This window comes from Ailuropoda melanoleuca, chromosome 13 (genome assembly GCF_002007445.2).
Source record: "Ailuropoda melanoleuca isolate Jingjing chromosome 13, ASM200744v2, whole genome shotgun sequence".
In the NCBI taxonomy this organism is placed as follows: Eukaryota; Metazoa; Chordata; class Mammalia; order Carnivora; family Ursidae; genus Ailuropoda; species Ailuropoda melanoleuca.
This window is the reverse complement of record NC_048230.1, coordinates 26,656,943-26,680,345: the sequence shown is the minus strand read 5'-3', so window position 1 is coordinate 26,680,345 and position 23,403 is coordinate 26,656,943. Positions and strand designations below refer to the sequence as shown.

General features: G+C 42.1%; 1 protein-coding gene across 12 annotated transcripts in view; it reads left to right on the top strand.

Annotated features, from left to right (window-relative positions):
- BRCA1 (BRCA1 DNA repair associated) overlaps nt 1–23,403 on the top strand; it is a 62,438-nt gene that overhangs the window by 15,534 nt on the left and 23,501 nt on the right. For 5 of the 12 annotated variants that reach the window (XM_034641123.1, XM_034641122.1, XM_034641124.1 and 2 more), the window contains exons 4-12: nt 2,679–2,756; nt 4,505–4,593; nt 5,365–5,501; nt 6,690–6,795; nt 7,482–7,527; nt 8,689–8,765; nt 9,376–12,804; nt 13,209–13,297; nt 18,254–18,425. In XM_034641123.1, coding sequence (XP_034497014.1) covers nt 2,679–2,756; nt 4,505–4,593; nt 5,365–5,501; nt 6,690–6,795; nt 7,482–7,527; nt 8,689–8,765; nt 9,376–12,804; nt 13,209–13,297; nt 18,254–18,425 — 4,223 coding nt within the window. The remainder of the gene's footprint in view (nt 1–2,678; nt 2,757–4,504; nt 4,594–5,364; nt 5,502–6,689; nt 6,796–7,481; nt 7,528–8,688; nt 8,766–9,375; nt 12,805–13,208; nt 13,298–18,253; nt 18,426–23,403) is intronic. The other 7 variants (XM_034641127.1, XM_034641126.1, XM_034641132.1 and 4 more) reach the window with 5 other exon arrangements.

Here is a 23,403-nt window from a genome sequence, read left to right as displayed (position 1 = left end):
ACAGTACTGGACACGTAGTAAATATTGGTGGTATGAGTGAATCCCTGCTTATAATGATTGTCCCCACAGCTGTCTCTACTGCTCTCTTCCCTTTTTCCCTTTATACTTGTCTTTTCTCTGAGTCTTTTGTCTTCTTCCTAAGGGAAGATTGATCTTTATAGATGCCACCAGTCAGTAGGAATAGTATTTTTTTTTTTAAGGAAGCAGACTTACTAGAATATGTTGCATTTGTCCTTCATGTCTTTTTTTTTTTTCTTAATTTATTTATTCAACAGAGATAGAGACAGCCAGCGAGAGAGGGAACACAAGCAGGGGGAGTGGGAGAGGAAGAAGCAGGCTCATAGCAGAGGAGCCTGATGTGGGGCTCGATCCCATAACGCCGGGATCACGCCCTGAGCCGAAGGCAGACGCCTAACTGCTGTGCCACCCAGGCGCCCCATGTCCTTCATGTCTTCTTAGCCATATTCGCTGTCTGAGATAACTACCAAAATTGTTCTCTATCCAGAGATGCTCTAAAAGCCCACCTGTCCCAGAAGGCTGGAGCCTTCTTCATTCCTTAGACTTCTAGTGAGTGACTTGGTTATGCCAGCTATCACGGCATACATGGTGACTATGAAAATAAGTACACTTTCTCCCTTCCTTGAGCCTTTTTTTTTTTTTTTAACATTTTATTTATTTATTTGACAGAGAGAAAGAGTAGGAGAGCACAAGCAGGGGGAGTGGCAGAGGGAGAGGGAGAAGCAGATTCCCCACCGAGCAGGGAGCCCGATGTGGGGCTCGATCCCAGGACCCTGGGATCATGACCTGAACTGAAGGCAGTCGCTCAACCAACTGAGCCACCCTGGTGCCCCTCTTGAGATTTTTTATAACATTTTTATTGAAATATAATTTACATGCTATAAAATTCACCCATTTTAAGTGTACAGTTCAGGGTTATGGGTTTTTGTTTTGTTTTTTGGGTTTTTTTTTTTTGTATATTCACAATTGTGCAACCATCATTACAATCTTAGTTTAGAATGTATATATATATAGTTTAGAATATATATATATAAATGTATTTTTTGTTTGTTTTGAGATTTTATTTATTCATTTGAGAGAGAGAGAGACAGAGCAAAAGCAGGGGGATAGGCAAAGGGGAGGGAGAAGCAGGCTCCCTGCTGAGCAGGGAGCCCGACATAGGGCTCCATCCCAGGATCCCGAGATCATGACCTGAGCCGAAGGCAGACTCTAACCGACTGAACTACCCAGGTGCCCCTGGCTGTTCACTTTCTTCATGGTATTATTTGTGGCATAAAAGTTCTTGAGTTTGATTTAGTCCAATGTATCTAGTTTTTCTTTGGTTGTTTTTGGTATTTAAGAAATCATTGCTTGGGGCGCCTGGGTAGCGCAGTCGTTAAGTGTCTGCCTTCGGCTCAGGGCGTGATCCCTGCGTTATGGGATCGAGCCCCACATCAAGCTCCTCCACTGGAAGCCTGCTTCTTCCTCTCCCGCTCCCCCTGCTTGTGTTCCCTCTCTCGCTGGCTGTCTCTCTGTCAAATAAATAAATAAAATCTTTAAAAAAAAAGGGGGGGGGCGCCTGGGTGGCGCAGTCGTTAGGCGTCTGCCTTCGAAGCTCAGGGCGTGATCCCGGCGTTTCGGGATCGAGTCCCACGTCGGGCTCCTCCGCTGAGAGCCTGCTTCTTCCTCTCCCACTCCCCTGCTGTGTTCCCTCTCTCGCTGGCTGTCTCTATGTCACATAAATAAATTTAAAAAATCTTAAAAAAAAAATCATTGCTTAACCCAAAGTCAAAAGGTTTATAGTTTTAGTTCTCACATTTAATTCTGTGATCCATTTTGAGTTAACTTTTTTGGATTGTGTGAATTAAGATTCTAGCTTCTTCTTTTGGCATGTGACTGATTGTCCCAGCACTATTTGTTGGTAGGCTATTCTTTTTCTATTTAATTGTCTTGGTACCATTGTTGAAAATCAATTGACCTTAGATATATGGGTTTTTCTGTACTCTCGGTTCTGTTTCATCAATGTATATGTCTGTCCTTATGTCAACACCACACTGTCTTTTTTTTTTTTTTTTAAGATTTTATTTGTTTATTCGACAGAGATAGAGACAGCCAGAGAGAGAGGGAACACAATCAGGGGGAGTGGGAGAGGAAGAAGCAGGCTCATAGCGGAGGAGTCTGATGTGGGGCCTCGATCCCATAACGCCGGGATCACGCCCTGAGCCGAAGGCGGACGCTTAACCGCTGTGCCACCCAGGCGCCCCAACATCACACTGTCTTGATTTACTATACCTTTGTAGTGACGTGCTGAGTTTTTAAACTAATTATGATCATTTTACTTAAGCTATTTACCATTTATATCTGGTTATGCAGTGTGAGATAATTATGAATATATCATTAAATATGCCATATTAACTTTTTAATGTTTTATTTGATCATAACAGTCAGCCATATGCATGTAAGTTCATTTTTCATAGATCACTGCTTATGTAGTTTGGTTTCTGCTTATGCAGCATCTAAAAACAATTAAAGCCATTGGTTGTAATTCACCTGCCATTACCTTTAAAATGGCTCTTAAGGGCAGTTGTGAGATTATCTTTTCATGGCTATTTGCCTTTTGAATACTCTCTACCAGAAAAAAAGTAACTTGAATTGTTCTTTTCATTCTTTATAATTTATAGATTTTGTATGCTGAAACTTCTCAACCAGAGGAAAGGACCTTCACAATGTCCTTTGTGTAAGAACAATATAACCAAAAGGTATCTAATTTGGGTAGTGAGGGGAGGTTGGACACAACAACAACAGGCAAAAGTAGAAATTCCTTAATAACGGAGCTGGGGTTCCTGTCAAACTATTCATCAGTAGAAAAATGTATAAACGAGTGTTAGGCTGATGTAGTAATAAGCCTAAGTAATAAATGACTTATTTCTGAAGTCATTTTCTTAAAAGTTTTGTAGTGGGTTTGTCTTATGAAGGTATGAGCAATTCATTGCCTCTTTCTAATGCTTCTGAATGGCGCAAAAGCGTGCAGTCTTATCTAAAGTGGGACTGTACCATTCTGCCCCCATTGTCTCCAGGTCCTGCTTTTCTTTTTCTTTCTTGTGCTTGTTTCTACTTAATTATTTATACACACACAGTGTGGTTATACGTTGTGGGTCTCTCCCACCAGGATGTAAGTTCCCTTAGGGCACTGGCTTTTTCTGTCTCAGCACTGTTTTTTCAATGTTTGGCACATAGTACTCACTCAGATATTTAAAGGAATCAATGAATTATATTGTCCTGCAGCTTTCCTAAACCGAAATCTCTCTTTGGACATTATCATCTATGATGTGGGAAACAAAGGCAGAAGAAAAATTATTAAACTTCCTTACTACTTACAGCCTATTGACAAGTACCTGAAACAGGCAGAGTGACCTTCCTCTAGGGACTCAACTGCCTCCATGTTGACACTTTGCTAAGGGCAAATGGCAATCTTAGCCTGACCCTCCAGGATCTTGTAAGTCTACTTTAACATATAAAAATTCCTTTATCTCTACCCCCAAGATACATATTGGCAATCATCCCCCAAGCATATGACCCACCCGTATACATCTGAAGGGTCTCATGACTAAGGTTTTATTAGACACTAATAAATGACCTTTTCCTAACAATAACTAGCCCCCTCAAGGTCCTAGAAACCTTGCTCCCAAAATTCCTTAGAGACTTACGCTATCCCTAACTCCCTCCCAACTTGAATGTATATAACGGACAACTCCTCGTGACCCCAGTGCGCTCTTCCTGCCTACAGGTCCTGTCCCTGGGCTTTAATAAAACCACCTTTTTGCACCAAAGACGTCTCAAGAATTCTTGGCTTCGAACCCTAACATCTTTCCTACACCAGTCTATCTGTGCTTTTGAAGTAATGTAATCATCATTTCACAGAAATCCCTGAGAGCTCAAATTAGTTGGGTGGCTGGGGTTCAGGTATTGAGAATGGTAAGATCTCGGGGCGCCTGGGTAGCTCAGTCGTTAAGCGTCTGCCTTCGGCTCAGGGCGTGATCCCGGTGTTATGGGATCAAGCCCCACATCAGGCTCCTCCACTGGAAGCCTGCTTCTTCCTCTCCCACTCCCCCTGCTTGTGTTCCCTATCTGGCTGGCTGTCTCTCTGTCAAATAAATAAATAAAATCTTAAAAAAAAAAAAAAAAAAGAATGGTAAGATCTCTATGCAGTGGATGTATATCTACTATGGATTCAGAGTACTGTTATTTTAGATAGTTACAGGCTTTTGGTAGGCTTGAATGGCAAAAAGAAAAAAAAAATTATGAAAACAACCAATCCTGCCACACAGTTTGTTCTGATGTTGATGATGTTTTGATTGTAATGTAATGTCACTAATAGCTCTGTTCTCTAAATATAATTTTTTTGCTGTTGCATCTGTTTTTCGTTTACACATCTTTCCTTATTTTAGTGTCCTTAAAAAGTTGATAATCCTTTGCTGAGTGTGTTTCTCAAAAAATTTAATTTCAGAAGCCTACAAGAAAGTACAAGATTTAGTCAACTTGTTGAAGAGCTGTTGAAAATCATTCATGCTTTTGAGCTGGACACAGGATTGCAGTGTAAGTGTTGCATAGCCCCAGGGGCCGGCACTCAAGTGGGTGGCTGTCCATTAAAACTCGGAAGTTTTCACAGTTATTCTGTGAATAGGCAATAACACCTTTTGGTCTAGGTTAATTTTAACTCTTTACCTGTGATTTATTTTATTTTATTTTTTTTTAAAAAGATTTTATTTATTTATGTGACAGAGATAGACAGCCAGTGAGAGAGGGAACACAGCAGGGGAGTGGGAAAGGAAGAAGCAGGCTCCCAGTGGAGGAGTCTGATGTGGGACTCAATCCCGGAACGCCGGGATCACGCCCTGAGCCGAAGGCAGACGCTTAACGACTGCGCTACACAGGCGCCCCAACCTGTGATTTATTTTTTAAATCATTCCCACTGGTCTCACACCTCATTTTATAGGTCCTGAAATGCACATTTTTTTACATTTTAGCATCTCCAAAATTAGGAGTCATTTACCACCTGCGGTGTGCCATTGTTAATTTAGTGTTTTTTTCTCTCTGAGTGGCGTAGAAAATAATGGTGTGTCTTACATCATTGGTATCTTGGACTCAATGAAATACGGTATTAAAAAAATTAGAAATAACTTTGACAGTCTGTGTGTTTCCTAGGAGTAGAATTTCCAAAGTAGATTTAAAAAAATGATAGGTAAGCTTTAATGCATTGTCTTAATAAACCAGAGAGAGCATACACAGGATTTCTTTTGGTTCTTTTGATACAGTTACTGTATTGTTTCTAACTACAACAATAACATTTTCCTTTGTAATTCATAGTTGTAAACAGCTATAATTTTTCAAAAGAAAATAACTCTCCCGACCATCTAAAGGAGGAAGTTTCTATTATCCAAAGTATGGGCTATCGAAACCGTGCCAAAAGACTTCGACAGAGTGAACCTGAAAACCCTACCTTGGTAAAGCCATTTTCATTTATTCTGGTAACATCTCTTTATTGAGCATTGTGAATTAGCGAAGGTGCTAGATGCTCATGGATTTATATAAAAAGTCAGTAAACATGGGTCACCTGGGTGGCTCGATCGGTAAGTGTCCTGCTCTTGGTTTCAGCTCAGGTCATGATCTGGGGGTCATGGGATCGAGCCCTGCGTTGGGCTCTGCTGAATGCAGAGGCTGCTTCAGAGTCTCTCCCTCTCCTTCCTACTCGATTGCTCTCTAATAAAGAAATAAAATCTTAAAAAAAAAAAAACTTCTTTAAAAAAAGGCAGTAAACAAGGTAAGATAGTAAATTAAGTGGTTGGTCAAGATTTAGAAGAGCCGAGAGAAGGTCCCTGTTTTTACCTAGTGTGGGCAAGAGAGACCTGGGTCCATCCCCTGCTTTAGTGCTTTATCCATTCTGGCTTGTCTAAAGTAGCCATGAGGTCACTGATGGTTTTAAGGTTCAAGCTTGCTAGTTTTTAAAATAATCATCTCACTGCAATTCTTCAGGCATGAGGAAGTATCTTCTAATTTATTTTCTTTGAAAAGTTGCCTGGGAAAAAAGTCAGTTTTTACCATTTGAAAATTGCTTCAACTTAAAAGGTGTAATTGTCAAAGAAAATGCAGTGATTTGTTCTGTTGTTACTTGCATATGAATGAATAATGCAGATTTTAAAAATAATAGTTCTCATCGTACCAGCATTCATTTTTCAGTAGATGTTGAAGGACTCAAAAAGAAGGAAAGCTTCATCAAAGTAATGTTGGATTTTTAAATATTGTTTCCTGTACTGAATGTTCTTAGGATTGCTGGGTTTTTATTCATAACCCTGTTATCAGATGTGATTGGAAATGTGTACTAAATGAATCTCATCCCTTTCTATACTGTAACACAAAGTATTAGCTTCAAAATATGCTTTTCTTCAAAAATTACATAGATAATACATATTCAGTTTAGAAAAGTTTAAAATAACAGAGAGAGGAAAAAATATTCAAACCACACATAACTCATTCATTTTGATTTGTAGTTTGCCAAGTGTTTTTTTCAGGTATCAGATTTTAGCTAATTATGATGGTCTGTTTCGTCCGTCCATGGCCTGGAGTTTCTCTCTAAGAAAAGAAACACAGAACTGACCAACAATTAGTTGATCATTCTTTACTGTACTGCTTAGCAGGAAACCAGTCTTAGTGTCCACCTCTCTGACCTTGGAATTGTGAGATCTCTGAGGACAAAGCAGCAGATACAGCCTCAGAATAAGTCTGTCTACATTGAATTGGGTAAGAGACACAGGTTTTGTAAGTTTAGAATAATAGTTGCTGGATTATTGTCTTACAGTTATACCAAAAGCCTCATAATTTATACAAAGGCAGGGAACTTTGGGAAGTGAAAATAAAATAATGTATTTTTCCAGGCTCATGGTGTTCTATAAATAGTGTAAAAGATGTAGCGATCACCTCTTTATAAAGTAAGATCCTTGGTCTTTTCCCCTCTTTAAGATCTCATAAGTCCCGAGACAACAGGTGTAGTGTCATAAAAATAATCAAAATAACTATAATAGCGAATATCAGGGGGTACTTACCACGGTCCAGGCACTGTTGGACCTCACTTGCATAACTTATTTAAGATGTATGGCAAACCCCTGAGGTTGTTAATATTATTATACTTATTTTACACATGAACAAATAAAGGCACACAGAGGTTAAGACATTTTGCCAAGATAACAAAGCTAGCAAGTGGCAGAGCTGTGATTCAAACATGGGAATTCTGACATCAGAGCCTGTGCTTGTAACCACTTCTCTTTGTTACTTGCCATATGTATCATTGTGTCTGCAGATTTTATATATAGTCAGTGAGCAGTAATATTTCTTGAATGAGTATCTGTTGTGCAACAAGTACATTTATTGAGTTTAATCCTTTCAATAAAAATCCTTTTATTGATTTGTTATCTGGGGAATTTTTTTAGGATCTGATTCTTCTGAAGATACAGTTAATAAGGCAAGTTATTGCAGGTGAGTTAAAGAGAGCCTTTGTCTATGAAGTTGGCATTTTGTATTTAGTTAATTAATATTAAGGATTGGGGGCGCCTGGGTGGCACAGCGGTTAGGCGTCTGCCTTCGGCTCAGGGCGTGATCCCGGAGTTATGGGATCGAGCCCCACATCAGGCTCCTCCGCTATGAGCCTGCTTCTTCCTCTCCCACTCCCCCTGCTTGTGCTCCCTCTCTAGCTGGCTGTCTCTATCTCTGTCAAATAAATAAATAAAATCTTAAAAAAAAATAAATAAATAAAATCTTTAAAAAAAAATTAAGGATTGGTATTTAGGTTAGAATCATGACATTGGAATAGGTCTTAAAGGTCGTTTGCTTTTTATAGGTGAGAAAACCTGAGTGGAGTCCAGGAGAGTATAAAATAACAGAATTCTGCTCAGACTTGCTTCCAGCAGATGGTTGTGTCTAACTTAGTTCCTCAGGCACAGTGGTAGTTTGGCTCCTGAAAATATTAAAGGACTTCATTTTCAATTCTTTTTCTGTTCCTTAATTCCGCCTATCTCTCAAGTGTTGTCTACATAAATTATACAATAATCTACAAGCCACCCACCTCCCAACTGGTTACCTTCAAATTGCTTTCCTTAGGAATTATTGCTTGACCCTAAGATCTGTGATGGCTTGTCTGAACTATGGTGGTACCATTGCCAGTCAGATCTTGTTTGCAAATGACTTTTTCCTCATCTCTCATTGGGAGGAAATGTTTTTTAGCTAGAAGAGAAGCACGGAGGCAGTGTCCACTCTATCCCAGTGCTCCCTTTGTTTAAGTATCTTTGCTCTTGCTTTCTCATTAAGATATACTTTTAAGCTATGTTGGTTTTTTTTCCTTTACTATCTTTGGGCTATTGTTTGCCTATCATTTAAATTTTAGTTCTCTTTTGCCTGTCCATAAAGCAATGTATCTATACGACTCCTCTGATTTTTGTGGCTGTTTTTCCTCAGTCTTTGACCATTTCATTTTGACTAGAAGTTACTAAAGCAGAGCGCAAATTTCAAAAAGTGAATCAAATTGATCAGCTTACTGCAACCGTACCTAGAGGAGCTGAAATGCTGGATCTTGCTTATTTGACAACTCTGTGAACGTATAACTAGTGTTTTCTCATTAAGGCTTCTGTCTTTTCTCCATAGTGTGGGAGACGACGAGTTGTTACAAATCACCCCTCAAGGAGCCAGGGCTGAAGCCAGTTTGAATCCTGCAAAAAAGGGTAATGACAAGTCTTCCCAACTTAACAAGCACTGAGGAGAGAATGGGTAGATCCCGTACTGTAATCAGATTATTCTGAAGACCATTTGGGACATTTATAATTCACAACAGAGTTAGAATGTCTTTCTTTCTCAAGTATCGTGGTACAGGCTGATCTGTTTCAATGGCACGAGGCTGATGTGATTATAATAGTAGCCTATGTAACTGGTTGTTGCCTTTTACTTTTAATTGATGTGTTTGTGTTTCATCTTTTGTACACTGGTATTTAAATATAGGGAGTATGAGTCTGAAGATAGAACAGATCACTGTCTATCTGATGCCCAGTCTGCTTTTAGTCAGAGGTTAGGGAAATAGGAGGTGTGGTTTATGAACAGGGAAAATTCTGAAATTAAAATTTTAAGTATTTTGAGTGGAAATAATGAGAATCTAGGTAAACAGGAATTCTGTGAAAGTACATGAGCTATATCTTCAGTATACTTGGTGGTTTATGAGGTTAGTTTCTCTAAAAATAGCCAGGTGCTTTATTTCCACCCCCAAGTTGTATTAAATGTATATATTTTTTTCATGATAATTCCGTTTTTAAGCACCTTGTTGTTTTTGTGTACTTTCAGCTGCTTGTGAAATTTCTGAGGACATAACAAATATTGAATATCATCAATCTGGTAATAAAGATTTGACCACCACTGAGAAGCATGCAACTGAGAAGCATCCAGAAAAGTATCAGGGTATTTCTGTTTCAAACTTGCATGTGGAGCCATGTGGCACAAATACTCATGCCAGCTCATTACAGCATGAGAACAGCAGTTTATTACTCACTAAAGACAGAATGAATGTAGAAAAGGCTGAAGTCTGTAATAAAAGCAAACAGCTTGGCTTAGCAAGGAGCCAACAGAGCAGATGGGCTGAAAGTAAGGAAACATGTAATGATAGGCAGACTCCCAGCACAGAGAAAAAGGTACTTCTGAATGCTGATCCCCTGCATGGGAGAAAAAAACCGAGGAAGCAGAAACCTGCATGCTCTGACTGTCCTAGAGATTCTCAAGATGTTCCTTGGATAACACTGAATAGTAGCATACAGAAAGTTAATGAGTGGTTTTTCAGAAGTGATGAAATGTTAACTTCTGATGACTCACATGACGGGGGATCTGAATCGAATACTGAAGTAGCTGGTGCAGTAGAAGTTCCAAATGAAGTGGACGGATATTCTGGTTCTTCTGAGAAAGTAGATTTAATGGCCAGTGATCCTCAGGATGCTTTGATACGTGGAAGTGAAAGAGTCCACCCCAAGTCAGTAGAGAGTAATATCGAAGATAAAATATTTGGGAAAACCTACCGGAGGAAGGCGAGCCTCCCTAGCCACACGAATGAAGATCTAATTATAGGAGTGCGTGCTATTGAGCCTCAGACAACGCGAGCCCATCCCCTCACAAATAAAGCAAAGTGTAAAAGGAGAACTACGTCAGGCCTTCTTCCTGAGGATTTTATCAAGAAAGTAGATTTGGCCGTTGTTCCAAAGACTCCTGAAAAGCTAGTTGAGGGAACCAACCAAATCGCGCGAAATGGTCACTTGATGAATATTACAAATAACGGTCCTGAGAATGAAGCAAAAGGTGATTATGTTCAGAATGAGAAAAATGCTAACCCAACAGAATCATTGGAAAAAGAATCTGCTTTTAGAAGCAAAGCTGAACCGATAAGCAGCAGTATAAGCAATATGGAACTGGAATTAAATAGCTGCTGTTCGAAAGCCTCTAAGAAGAACAGACTGAGGAGGAAGTCCTCCACCAGGCACGCTTGTGCGCTTGAATTCGTAGTCAATAGAAATCCAAGCCCGCCTGATCATAGCGAACTACAGATCGATAGTTGTTCTAGCAGTGAAGAGATGAAGAAACAGCATTTGGACCGAATGCCAGTCAGACACAGCAAAACGCTTCAGCTCATGGAAGGTAAAGAACCTGCAACTGGAGCCAGGAGGGGCAGTAAGCCAGGTGAACAGATAAATAAGAGACTTGCCAGTCATGCTTTCCCAGAGCTAAATTTGACAAGTGTACCTGGTTTTTCCGCTAACTGTTCAAGTTCTAATAAACCTCAAGAGTTTGTCAACCCTGGCCTTCAAAGAGAAGAAATAGAAGAGAGCCTAGGAAGAATTCGAGTGTCTGATAGCACCAGAGATCCCAAAGAGCTGCTCTTGGGTGGAGGAAGAGGTTTGCAAACTGAAAGATCTGTGGAGAGTATCCATATTTCACTGGTACCTGATACTGATTACGGCACTCAGGACAGTATCTCGTTACTGGAAGCTGACACCCTAAGGAAGGCAAAAACAGCACCAAATCGACGTGCGAATCTGTGCGCAGCAACTGAAAACCCCAAGGAACCTATCCACGGTTGTTCTAAAGATACTAGAAATGACACAGAGGGTTTTGCAGATCCACTGACATGTGAAGATAACCACACTCAGGAGACAAGAATAGCAATGGAAGAGAGTGAACTTGACACACAGTATTTATACAACACGTTCAAGGTTTCAAAGCGTCAGTCATTTGCTCTGTTTTCAAATCCAGGAGATCCAGAAAAGGACTGTGCAATGGTCTGTGCCCACTCCGGGGCCTTAAGGAAACAAAGTCCAAAAGTCACTCTTGAAGGTGGACAAAAAGAAGAAAATCAGGGAAAGAAAGAGTCTGAAATCAAGCATGTGCAGGCAGTTCATGCAACTGCAGGCTTTTCTGCAGTGAGTCAGCAAGCTAAGAAGCCAGGTGATTATGCCAAATGTAGCATAAAAGGAGGCGCTAAGCTTTGTCCGTCATCTCCGTTCAGAGGCAAGGAAACGGAACTCCTTATTGCAAATAACCGTGGAATTTCCCACAACCCTTATCATATACCACCACTTTCTCCCATCAGATCATATGTTAAAACTCTATGTAAGAAAAACCCGTCAGAGGAAAGGTTTGAGCAGCATTCAATGTCACCCGAAAGAGCAATGGGAAATGAGAGCGTCATTCAAAGTACAGTGAGCACAATTAGCCAAAATAACATTAGAGAAAGCACTTTGAAGGAAGTCAGCTCAAGCAGTGTTAATGAAGTAGGTTCCAGTACTAATGAAGCAGGCTCTAGCATTAATGAAGTGGGTTCCAGTGGTGAAAACGTTCAGGCAGAACTAGGTAGACACCGAGGACCTAAAGTAAACGCTATGCTCAGATTAGGTCTTATGCAACCTGAAGTCTATAAGCAAAGCCCTCCTGTAAGTAATTGTAAACATCCGGAAATGAAAAGGCAAGGAGAAAACGAAGGCGTAGTTCTGTCTGTTAATGCAGATTTCTCTCCATGTCTAATTTCAGATAACCCCGAACAACCGATGGGAAGCACTCACGCTTCTCAGGTTTGTTCGGAGACACCTGATGACCTATTAAATGGTGACAAAATAAAGGGAAAAAGCAGCTTTGCCGAAAGTGACATTAGGGAAAGATCTGCTGTTTTTAGCAAAAGTGTCCAGAAAGGAGCCTTCGGAAGGAGCCATTTAGACGAAACACATTTGGCCCAGGGTCACCAAAGAGGGGCCAGGAAATTAGAGTCCTCAGAAGAGAACACATCCAGTGAAGAGGAAGAGCTTCCGTGCTTCCAACACTTACTATTTGGTAAAGTAACCAACACACCTTCTCAGCCTACCAGTCACAATGCTGTTGCCACAGAGGGTCTGTCTAAGAAAACAGAGGAGAACCTAGACTCACGGAAGAATAGTTTAAGTGACCTCAGTAACCAGGGACCATCAGCAAAGGCATCCCAGGAACATTATCTTAGTGAGGAGGCAAGGTGTTCTGGGAGCTTATTTTCTTCACAGCACAGTGCATTGGAAGACTTGATAGTTACTACAAATAGCCAGGATCCTTTCTTGATGTTCGATTCCCCTTCCAAACAAGTGAGGCATCAGTCTGAAAACCTGGATGTTCTGAGCGACAAGGAATTGGTTTCAGATGATGATGATGAAAGGGAACTTGGCCTGGACGAAGATAATCACGAAGAACAGAGTGTGGATTCAGACTTAGGTACTGGAACCAGGTTTTTGTGTTTGCCCCGTCCGTATTCTAGAAATGAGCTAACTGTTGAAGCCTTGTGGGGGAGCACGTTTTACAAGCTTCCAAGTGCGACTAAAGCCACTGCTTCTTAAACTTTACCCATGTTCCTCCTAAGGTGCCTTTCCCTAAAAGTCCTTTACCCAGCTGGCACATCTTCTCTGTTTGAATGAGATCTAACTGTTGGTGGACTTCTTTCTGGTTTTCGTTGTTTTGATTTCCAAGAGGAAATCCGAGTGTCCCAAAACAAGGAGCGTAATCATTTTACATAACATGAAAGTGAAGTTTGTCCTGCCAATGGGAAGGCATGGGTGCGGCAAGTTGCAGTGTGTGTTGTCTGTCTGTTTTTACATCTGAAGCTATTTTTATCATTTAAGGTGAAGCGGCATCCGGGTATGAGAGTGAAACGAGCCTCTCCGAAGACTGTTCAGGGTTGTCCTCTCAGAGTGATATTTTAACCACTCAGGTAAAGAGCGTGTGTGGGGGGGTGTCTGTCGTGTCCTCTAGCGTTCGGGAGCATGCACCCCACATTCTGACATTTGCTTGTATCATCCTTTAGAATTAACGGTCTAACAGTTGTGTGTGGTACCTGGTCTCCTCCAGGTAGATTGTTAGCATCTGAACAGAACTCATGCTGCCTTTTATTTCATACACACACATACGTACAGACCAGCTGGCTCATGGCAGCACACTCAATCCGGAATTTAATGAATAAGCCAAACCTTCAAAACCAATTCTCCCGATAGCAGATATATCTATGAGAGCACTACTGTATCAAAGAGAGGGGGTGTGTTCATTCTCGGGGCAAAATTGGAGCCTACAGAGTTCTCTTTCTGTTAGAGACAATCTAGCCTCGCGTTGTTTTGTAGAGATTTCTTATGTTCTTTCTCTTCTAATTTGGTAGTTGTTCTTTGGTGCCTGTAAGTCCCCTTTTTTCTTTAAAAAAGAAAGTACACAATTTTACTTCCTATATCGTGCTCAAGACCAATATCAGGGTTACTTATGAACGGGATAAGAGCCTTGTCATATCTACGGCATTTGATAACAGGAATGTTTCAGTACTGCAGAGAGAGTAGTCTCGGAAAAGCACTGTATTACAGCATTTAAAGATTCACACCAGCATCTTCACAGAACAGGTAATAGTAGTTGCCCTTGGAGTGGGGAAGTAGAAGACTGGGAGGAGAAGGAGGAAACCCTACTTTTCTCTGACTATCCTGTGCCTTGAATTTATACCATGTGCATACATTAATTATTTAAAAGATTCTGTGGGTTACTTAGTAATCATTCTTATTAACTTACTGATACATATTCTTCATTCTTCTTCCTGTATGTGCACAAGGTTATGTGTATATCTTATCTTTAAAAAATATTTATATCCGGGGCGCCTGGGTGGCGCAGTTGTTAAGCGTCTGCTTTCGGCTCAGGGCATGATCCCAGGGTCCTGGGATCAAGCCCCCCATTGGGCTCCCTGCTCTGCTGGAAGACTGCTTCTTCCTCCCCACTCCCCCTGCTTGTGTTCTCACTCTCGCTGGCTGTCTCTCTGTCACATAAATAAATAAAATCTTTAAAAAAAAATTTATATCCTACTCCATGTACTTACATTGTAATGTTGTGTTTTCTATGTCATTAAGTTTTCTTCAGTGATTCATTTTTAATTACTATATAGTATTCTGTCTTTTGGGTGAGCCATGATTTATTTGACCTGTTGCTGAATATGAGGGTTGCAGGGTAAGAGGCACAGTTTGCTATTATGTACAGCACTATGGTAATATCTTTTATTTTTTATTTTTTAAGTAATCTCTATACCCAACACGGGGCTCAGACTCACAACCCCAAGATCAAGAATTGCATGCTCTACTGACTGAGACAGCCAGGCACCCATATGGTAGTATCTTTTTTTTTTTCTCTTAAAGATTTTATTTATTCATTTGACAGGGATAGAGACAGCCAGCGAGAGAGGGAACACAAGCAGGGGGAGTGGGAGAGGAAGAAGCAGGCTCAGTGGAGGAGCCTGATGTGGGGCTCGATCCCATAACACCGGGATCACGCCTTGAGCCGAAGGCAGACACTTAACCGCTGTGCCACCCAGGCACCCCCCATATGGTAGTATCTTGATAGCTAAATATTTGCCCACGTTCCCAATGATTTCATTAGTATAAATTCCTAAGACTGGAGCGTTTGGTCTTTGGTACATATTGTTAAATTGTTCTTCAGAAAGATTGAATGAAGCTGTATTCTTCCAGCCCTCGTGGACTTGATGGGTGGACTTGATGGTTCCCATTTCCCTGTACTTTTGCCAAAACCAGGTGGTATCCAGTTTTAAAATCTTCTAATTCTTGGCCTTGCTGTGAGGACTATAGAAAGAAAGGGCTTGTCTTCTCCTGCCCGTTTTCTGTACAGAGCAGATCCCTCTAGGACTGAAACCTGCTGGAGTCAGGAAGAAACCCGTTCTGCACCTGAGTTGTCACCAGTGTGGGATTGCCATGGTGACTAAATGAACAGAAAGACTAAGGAGGCCTTTCCTCTGCAACTCCTATGATCCTTTCTGGGTGTGGATTTGGGGCTCTGTCGACCTTTCACCTTTTTGTCCCTTGTGTTTTAAGGTTGTAGGTCCTGGTTTCTGATTCTGTCCATCCTCCTTGTTTTTCACATTCCTGATCTTATTCGCAGAGATATGTCTATTTGTTGAAGATTCATTTTGCCAAGTGTTTTTATCAAGCATCTACCCCAAAACAGACTTAAGGTCAGGTTTCCTGGCTAACTTAAATCTAGAGTAGCACAGACAGGCAAAATGATTGAAGTGGGATCTTTTCCCTCTATCTGTTTAATCGAACTAAGGAGAAGTATATAGGAGATAGAGAAATCCTAATTTGGTACCATCAGTATCTATTTTTTTATCAAAGATGGATTATTTATTTATTCATTTTTGCATTAAACATTTACTGAGTACTTAACTACCTGCGAGGCATTGGGAATACAAAAATGATTAAGGAAGGATTCCTCCCATCAAGAAGGGTCGGTATTGCACTTCCATATACTAATGCATTAGTAGGATAAAAGAGGTAGTGCGGGATCGCCTGTTCCTGATAGATGTAGCTGGTGGGGACTTCTGAAGGAGCCACTTGAGCTGGGCCTTGAAAGAGGAGAAGAATTTTTCCAGATAGAGAAGGGAGGCAGCAATCAAGGCAAAGACGCAGAGGCATGAAATGTCCAGAAAGCACAGAATTGTCCTGTGTAACTGGAAAACGACATATGAGTAGTTTAGGGAAGAAATAAAAGATCGGGGTGTGTAAGGCCTTTTGAATGCTATGCTTAGGAATTTGGACTTTATCCTGAGGGCAGTAATGAGTAATAATTATATAGTGTTCAGAAAGTATTAACTGAGTAGTGGTATACCACTAAAATCCTTGTGGAAGAAAGAGACACGGTAAAAATGGCTTTTAAAGAACTTCCACAGTAATGCAGCTGTATTAAAAGAGATCGGAGTAGCATGTTGGGAATAGAAAAGAAGAGTAAGGCTAATTCCAGAAACACTAAAGAATTAGAATAATAATTAAAAAAAAGCCTCAGTAAGCAATTTGGTTTTGGTCTCCCAAATGTATCTGGGCAATTACCTACAAGGGAATTTAGGTTATAAAGTAATTCCTTTGGGAAAACCCAAAGGAAAGTTCTCTAATTACAGTTCTCCTGTTACTATTTTTCCTGATTTTCTAACCTATTTCATGGCCACAGAGAGGTTAGATGTGATGGTCGTGCCAGAAGTGACTAATACGGCTTCTGAAGCTTATCAGTTGGCTGTGCACTCGGTTTCCTTCCAGATTTACTGAGGCTGCCCCAGGGTCAGGGTGTGATCAGCGACAGAACTACCCACAAGCACCACGTGGTGGCAATGGCGCTGCTGGTTGGCAGCAGGGCGATCTCAGGGCAGCAGCAGAAGCCTTTGTGACGCTGGGAATACATTTTCTGGTCCTAAAAACCTGAAAACTGTGAACTCGGTATTGCAGGAGAAAGGAGATGGCTTGTTTTTAGTAGCGGGCAACGTCATTTTGCAAGGATCAGAAGCAGCAGAGGGTGAAACAGTCTTTCCCTGGGGTTTGCCGGCAACCATCGATGTGCCTTCTACCAGTGATGAAAAAATGTATGTTTTGGAAAGCTCCTTATTTACCAAGTACTTTGCTTATCAAAAACCTAAGACTTAGTAGCTTTCTTCTTGAAACGGAGAAATAAACATCAGAAGCCCCATAAGCAGGAAGAGCCCATTATCTGGGGGCGCCTGGGTGGCTCAGTCCTTAAGCGTCTGCCTTCGGCTCAGGGCGTGATTCCAGGGTCCTGGGATTGGGCCCCACATCGGGCTCCTCCGCTGGGAGCCTGCTTCTTCCTCTCCCACTCCCCCTGCTTGTGTTCCCTCTCTCGCTGGCTGTCTCTCTCTTTGTCAAATAAATAAAATCTTTTTTTTTTTTTTAAAGATTTTATTTATTTATTTGACAGAGATAGAGACAGCCAGCGAGAGAGGGAACACAAGCAGAGGGAGTGGGAGAGGAAGAAGCAGTCTCTCAGCAGAGGAGCCCGATGTGGGGCTCGATCCCATAACACCGGGATCACGCCCTGAGCCAAAGGCAGATGCTTAACTGCTGTGCCACCCAGGCGCCCCCAAATAAATAAAATCTTAAAAAAAAAAAAAAAGCGCCCATTCTCTTGAGTTGAAAACAGTAACTGTCCTTACAGGGTTACCCAGGGCTCTTTGTGCTAGATCCTTCCCTCCAGCAGGTCATCTCTAGGTACCCTCTCCGCTTGCAGAATGGCAACACCATGAGGGCTCTAATCCCCAGCACTAGAACAGTGCCTTGCATATAATACATGGTCAGCAAATAGTTGTTGAAGGAACAAATAGATAAATCAGTGGATCAGCTCTTTGCTTTCTCTCTTTTAGAAACTAAATGGTCAAAGAATCCCAGAAAAGGAACAGCCCTTACCAGGCAGAAATCAGACATTATTTATACGGACTAATCTAAATCTCGTAAGAGTCCTACAGTACCAAGTCTGTGAAACACAGCCTGTGTAAAATGTTAACAGAATCATGCTAATTTTAAATATCGTGTTTGAGTACCTTCGTTGTTTCTTTTTTTGCTCCCTCGCTTTAAAAGAAAATAACCAACTTTGAAAGGACATCACAGTAAAGCCAAGTCTATTTGGGAGAGTTTGAGGAGTTTTTTTTCCCCCACTCTAACATCATTCGGAGATAATTTCATGGGCATTAATTGCAGGAATATGGTTGGATTAAAGGGTGTTCAGCCAGAACTCATAATTCCATACTAGGTGGTTTCGGTTCCCATGCTAAAATTAATTGGTGTGACATATCCTTGCTTTGTGGCAAGTTGCTGGAAGAGTGTGACTTTCCTGGTGTCGTTTCTTGTGTTCACAGCAGAGGGATACCATGCAAGATAACCTGATAAAGCTCCAGCAGGAAATGGCCGAACTGGAAGCCGTGTTAGAGCAGCACGGGAGCCAGCCTTCTCGCAGCTCCCCTTCCCTCCTAGCAGGTTCTGGTGCCCCAGAGGATCTGCTAAATCCGGAACAAAACACATCAGGAAAAGGTTTGTCATATTGGCCTAACTCTGGTATGTTAAGCGGAATTCTTCTCCTCCCTAAGCCTTTATCCTTCTAAAAAGTGTGGGCCTAGGGGCGCCTGGGTGGCTCAGTCGGTTAAGCGTCTGACTCTTGATTTCGGCTCAGGTCATGATCTCGGGCCTGGGATCAAGCTCCACATCGGGCTCCGTGCTCAGCGCACAGTCTGCTTGTCCCTCTCCCTCGGCTCCTCCCCCCACTCATGCTCACGCTCTCTCGCTCTCACTCTCTCAAATAAATAAATAAATAAACTCCTAAAAAAAAAGTGTGGGCCTAACTCTGACATTTTATGTTCTTTGCTCAGCATAGGTTTGCTGAGTCACTCCATGGATAATTTTATTTAGAGCCTTGCCTCCGTTCCCTGCTCACAACTAATTTACCTTGTAGAGTAACCAAGACAGTCATGAAGTACCATTGTCTGACTGAGAACCCACAAAGAAGAGATGCTACGGGGACCCCATAGGAAACTGAGTGTGATGCGGGAGACTGGAAATAGGCAACCCTTCATTCTAGAAAGCTTAGAAAAACAACACTCAGACTTAGTCCTTTTAACAGTGGTGTCAGGTCCTAAAGCCCTAATTAATGCGCGTTCTGGTTTTGAGAGAGCTGTCCTAGCTGTCAGGAATTGCGCCATGATCCACAAAATGTCCAGCTATGTGGGAGAGGCAGGCACTTTATACCAGCATTATTTGTTATCAACAAGACCAGACGGACCTCTGAGCGAAGGCATTTGGAGTATCCAGGCAGGTTGGAATTGATCAGAGCTGACTTCCTGTAAGAAGTGAGCACTGAGCTGAGGAATAACGTGGAGTAAATGAAGGAAAGTGAGCTGAAAGTTTGAGCCTTTAATTGGACAGAGCCTTGTGGAAGATGGCACATCAGGCAGGTTGTAAATAGGGGCAGAGCCACAGACACATAGGTGAGAGGCTGTGTGCAGACACGGGTTCCACGGTAGGGGGGCGGGGGGGAGCTGCTGCTTAGGGACAGGGAGGTGTGGTGAGTCCCCCCAAAGTGTTCTTCACTACTGTCTCCGTGATACCTACCCAGCTAACTTAGTGTGAAGGTTCCTTTTTCGTCGCTCCCTTCTGCAGCTCTGCTGGGGCCTTTAGGGCCTGTCTTTTCTTCTTTCTAGGAATTCAAGTCTCACTTCTCCAGAACAGTGTGGCCCTGGTCCCAGAATGCGCCTTGCAGCATTTTTGTGTTCAGGGAGAAACGGTAGCTCATGCATGAGAAGCTGGGGACTCTGTTGCTATGGCAGTGGTTCAAAATGTATTTCCTTAAATGCTTTCTTTGTAACTGTACCTTCATTTAGTTCATCTCCCAGATAATGAAGCCCAAAGTCCCGTCCCCAGCACAGTTCTTTTCTTTGCGGTGCTTTCACCATCTTCAGTCTAAAAACAGACTAGACTTTCCATGTTAATGCACAACGTAGAAAATGTTATTGTCTGGCTTTGAATACGTGTGTAAATCTACTGTCTCTTGTTTGGAGTGTTGTGTGTGTGCATTTATTTTTTCCTGAAGATCTGCAGACAGCATGTTTCTTGTGGCTTGCTTTCCTTCATTTTAAAATTTCATAAATGCTACATTTTTATACATTATGCTGTACTATGGATTTGAAAACCTTTTTGAGAATTTCTTTTGAATCTCTGTGTAACATTTTTGTCAGGAGCTTTTACTCTATCCTTTAAAGTAAACTTACTCAGTCTTCTTTCTCATAGCATCCACAGAGTTCTGAGGTAGGTGGGTCAATGCTGAGAGGAGAGAGGAGAAGCTTATGAAAATTTCCTGGTTGAAAAGATAAAAGGTATTGGGGCGCCTGGGTGGCGCAGTCATTAGGTGTCTGCCTTCAGCTCAGGGCGTGATCCCAGAGTTATGGGATCGAGCCCCACATCAGGCTCCTCCGCTATGAGCCTGCTTCTTCCTCTCCCACTCGCCCTGCTTTGTGTTCCCTCTCTCGCTGGCTGTCTCTATCTCTGTTAAATAAATAAATAAAATCTTTAAAAAAAAAAAAAGATACAAGGTGCGAGGCGCCTGGGTGGCTCAGTCGGTTAAACGTCTGCCTTCAAGTCAGGTCATGATCTCAGGGTCCTGTGATCGAGCCCCATGTTGGGCTCTCTGCTCAGCAGGGAGTCTGCTTCTCCCTCTCCCTCTGTGCTTCCTCTCCTCTCTCTCAAATAAATAAATTAATAAAAAATCTTAAGAAAGAAGAGAAGAAAAGAGTCCTTGTGGTGCCTGGCTGGCTCAGTCGTGTGTTCGAGCCTCATGTTGGATGTAGACATTACTAAAAAAAGAAAAGAAAGAGAAAAAAGTCCTTTCTCTTAGCTCCACAGAGAGCGTCCTCCATGACCTCTTACATTGGCATAACTGAAATATCTTGTACAAATTGTTCAAATGCTACTTCTCAATAAGACCTAGCATGAGCCACCATATTTTTTATTGCAAGTTTTACCTCTCCGACTTCTCCACTTTACCCTGTTACTCTTTTCATAACCCTTATGAACTTTTAATAATACACAATTTGTTTTGCTTACTGTTGAGAATTCCTCCTCACCTCCCATTAGAATGTAGATTCCATGAGGGCAGAGAACTCTTAGAACACAGTAGGCACTCAGTAAATATTTTAATTCACATTATTAAAAAACTCAAAAACCCACCCCAGACTTACTGAAAGGAAATTTCTGGGTATGAATTCTGAAATTTTGTGGCTTTATTTCTGAAACAGTGTGAGTATCAAGTTAATATCAACTCAAGTTTTGTGACTTTTCCTTTCTTAAGTTGGTTTGAGTTGAACTAAAATTCAAGCAAACAACTTTTTTTTTTTTAAGATTTTATTTATTTGTCAGAGAGAGAGCACAAGCAGGGGGAGCTGCAGGCAGAGGGAGAGAAGCAGGCTCCCCACTGAGCAGAGAGCCAGACTCAGGGCTTGATCCTAGGACCCTGGAATCATGACCTGACTCGAAAGCAGACGCTCAACCGACTGAGCCACCCAGGGTCCTGGGATGGAATCCCACATCTGACTCCTTGCTCAGTGGCGAGCCTGATTCTCCCTCTGCCTGCCGCTCCCTCTGCTTGTGCTCTCTCTCTCTGACAAATAAATAACATATTAAAAAATAAAATAAAGATTTTATTATTTGAGAGAGAGCACAAGCGGGGGGAGGGGCAGAGGGAGAAGCAGACTCCCCATTGAACAAGGAGCCCGCCCTGTGGGGTGGGGGGGCTCAGGGGGCTGGATCCCAGGACCTCCCCCCCATCTTGACCTGAGCTGAAGGCAAACGCTCAACCGACTGAGCCACCCACGTGCCCTGAGCCAATATTCTTAAAATGATGAAGGCCCTCTTAAAATGATGAGAGGTCTTCACCTCAAATGTTCTGCCCTTAGCGTAGATCTGTCCTGTGGTTTATCTAGAGGTCATTCCCAAGCCTGCATATTTTTGTGCAAATGTGTATCCTTACCCATTATAAATTATGTATACTTCCCTCTACAGGTAAAGCTGTTTCATATCAGGCACTTTGTTGGGATTTTTTCCCTCCTGGATTACCTGTCATTCATAAAGCAAACATTAGCATTTGTAAAGTCACAGTCCATTACAGTGGAAGTGATTTTTAGACACATCTGAGCTCCTCTGTCCCACAATATATTCATTCCTGGAAGCACTTGTTAAAAATTCCTAGACTTCTGCCCTGGAAATTCTGAATCAGTTGGGGTGGGTGGGTTATGTTTGTTTTTTTTTTTTTTAAGATTTTATTTATTTATTTGACAGAGAGAGGCAGCCAGCGAGAGAGGGAACACAAGCAGAGGGAGTGGGAGAGGAAGAAGCAGGCTCCCAGCGGAGCAGGGAGCCTGATGCGGGGCTTGATCCCAGGACTCTGGGATCACTCCCTGAGCTGAAGGCAGACACCTAATGACTGAGCCACCCAGGTGCCCCTGGGTTATGTATTTTTTAAAACTGTATTTCATTGTAGGTCCTGTACTTTGTAGTTTATAATTAATATCTTTCCTTCTTCCCTGATGTTTTTTCCTTTGATTTCTCTCCCAATACTTTGCATAATTCTTAATGCATAATAGGCAGTCAGTAAGTTTGTTAAATGTTTGGTCTAGCCCATATTCCCTACCCATGAAGAATATAACAGGTTAAGATCCCCCAGAAGAGGGGCACCTGGGTGGCTTAGTCCATTAAGCATCTGCCTTCGGTTCAGGTCATGATACTGGGTTATGGGATCGAGTCCCAAGTTGATAATGGGTTTATGGGATCGAGTCCCAAGTCAGGCTCCTTGCTCAGTGGGGAGTCTGCTTCTCCCTCTACCCCTCCCCCCATCTCTTTCTTTTTTTTTTTTTTTTTTTTTTTTTTTTTAAAGATTTTATTTATTTATTCGACAGAGATAGAGACAGCCAGCGAGAGAGGGAACACAAGCAGGGGGAATGGGAGAGGAAGAAGCAGGCCCACAGCAGAAGAGCCTGACGTGGGGCTCGATCCCACAACACCGGGATCACGCCCTGAGCCGAAGGCAGACGCTTATCCGCTGTGCCACCCAGGCGCCCCCCCCCCATCTCTTTCTCACACACACACTTTCTCTCTCTCAAATAAAATGTTAAAAAAAAAAGACCCCCGGGGCGCCTGGGTGGCACAGCGGTTAAACGTCTGCCTTCGGCCCAGGGCGTGATCCCGGGGTCTTGGGATCGAGTCCCACATCAGGCTCCTCCACTATGAGCCTGCTTCTTCCTCTCCCACTCCCCCTGCTTGTGTTCCCTCTCTCGCTGGCTGTCTCTATCTCTGTCAAATAAATAAATAAAATCTTTAAAAAAAAAAAAAAGACCCCCCCCCCCACAGAAGAGGGGGTGATTTAAGAGGGACTATTCTAGGACTTGGCCTCTGGGTCCTGCTTAATGAAATAAGGATTAAGGAAGAAGAAGAGCAGAAAATTTTGCCCTGTGTTTTTTGTATACTA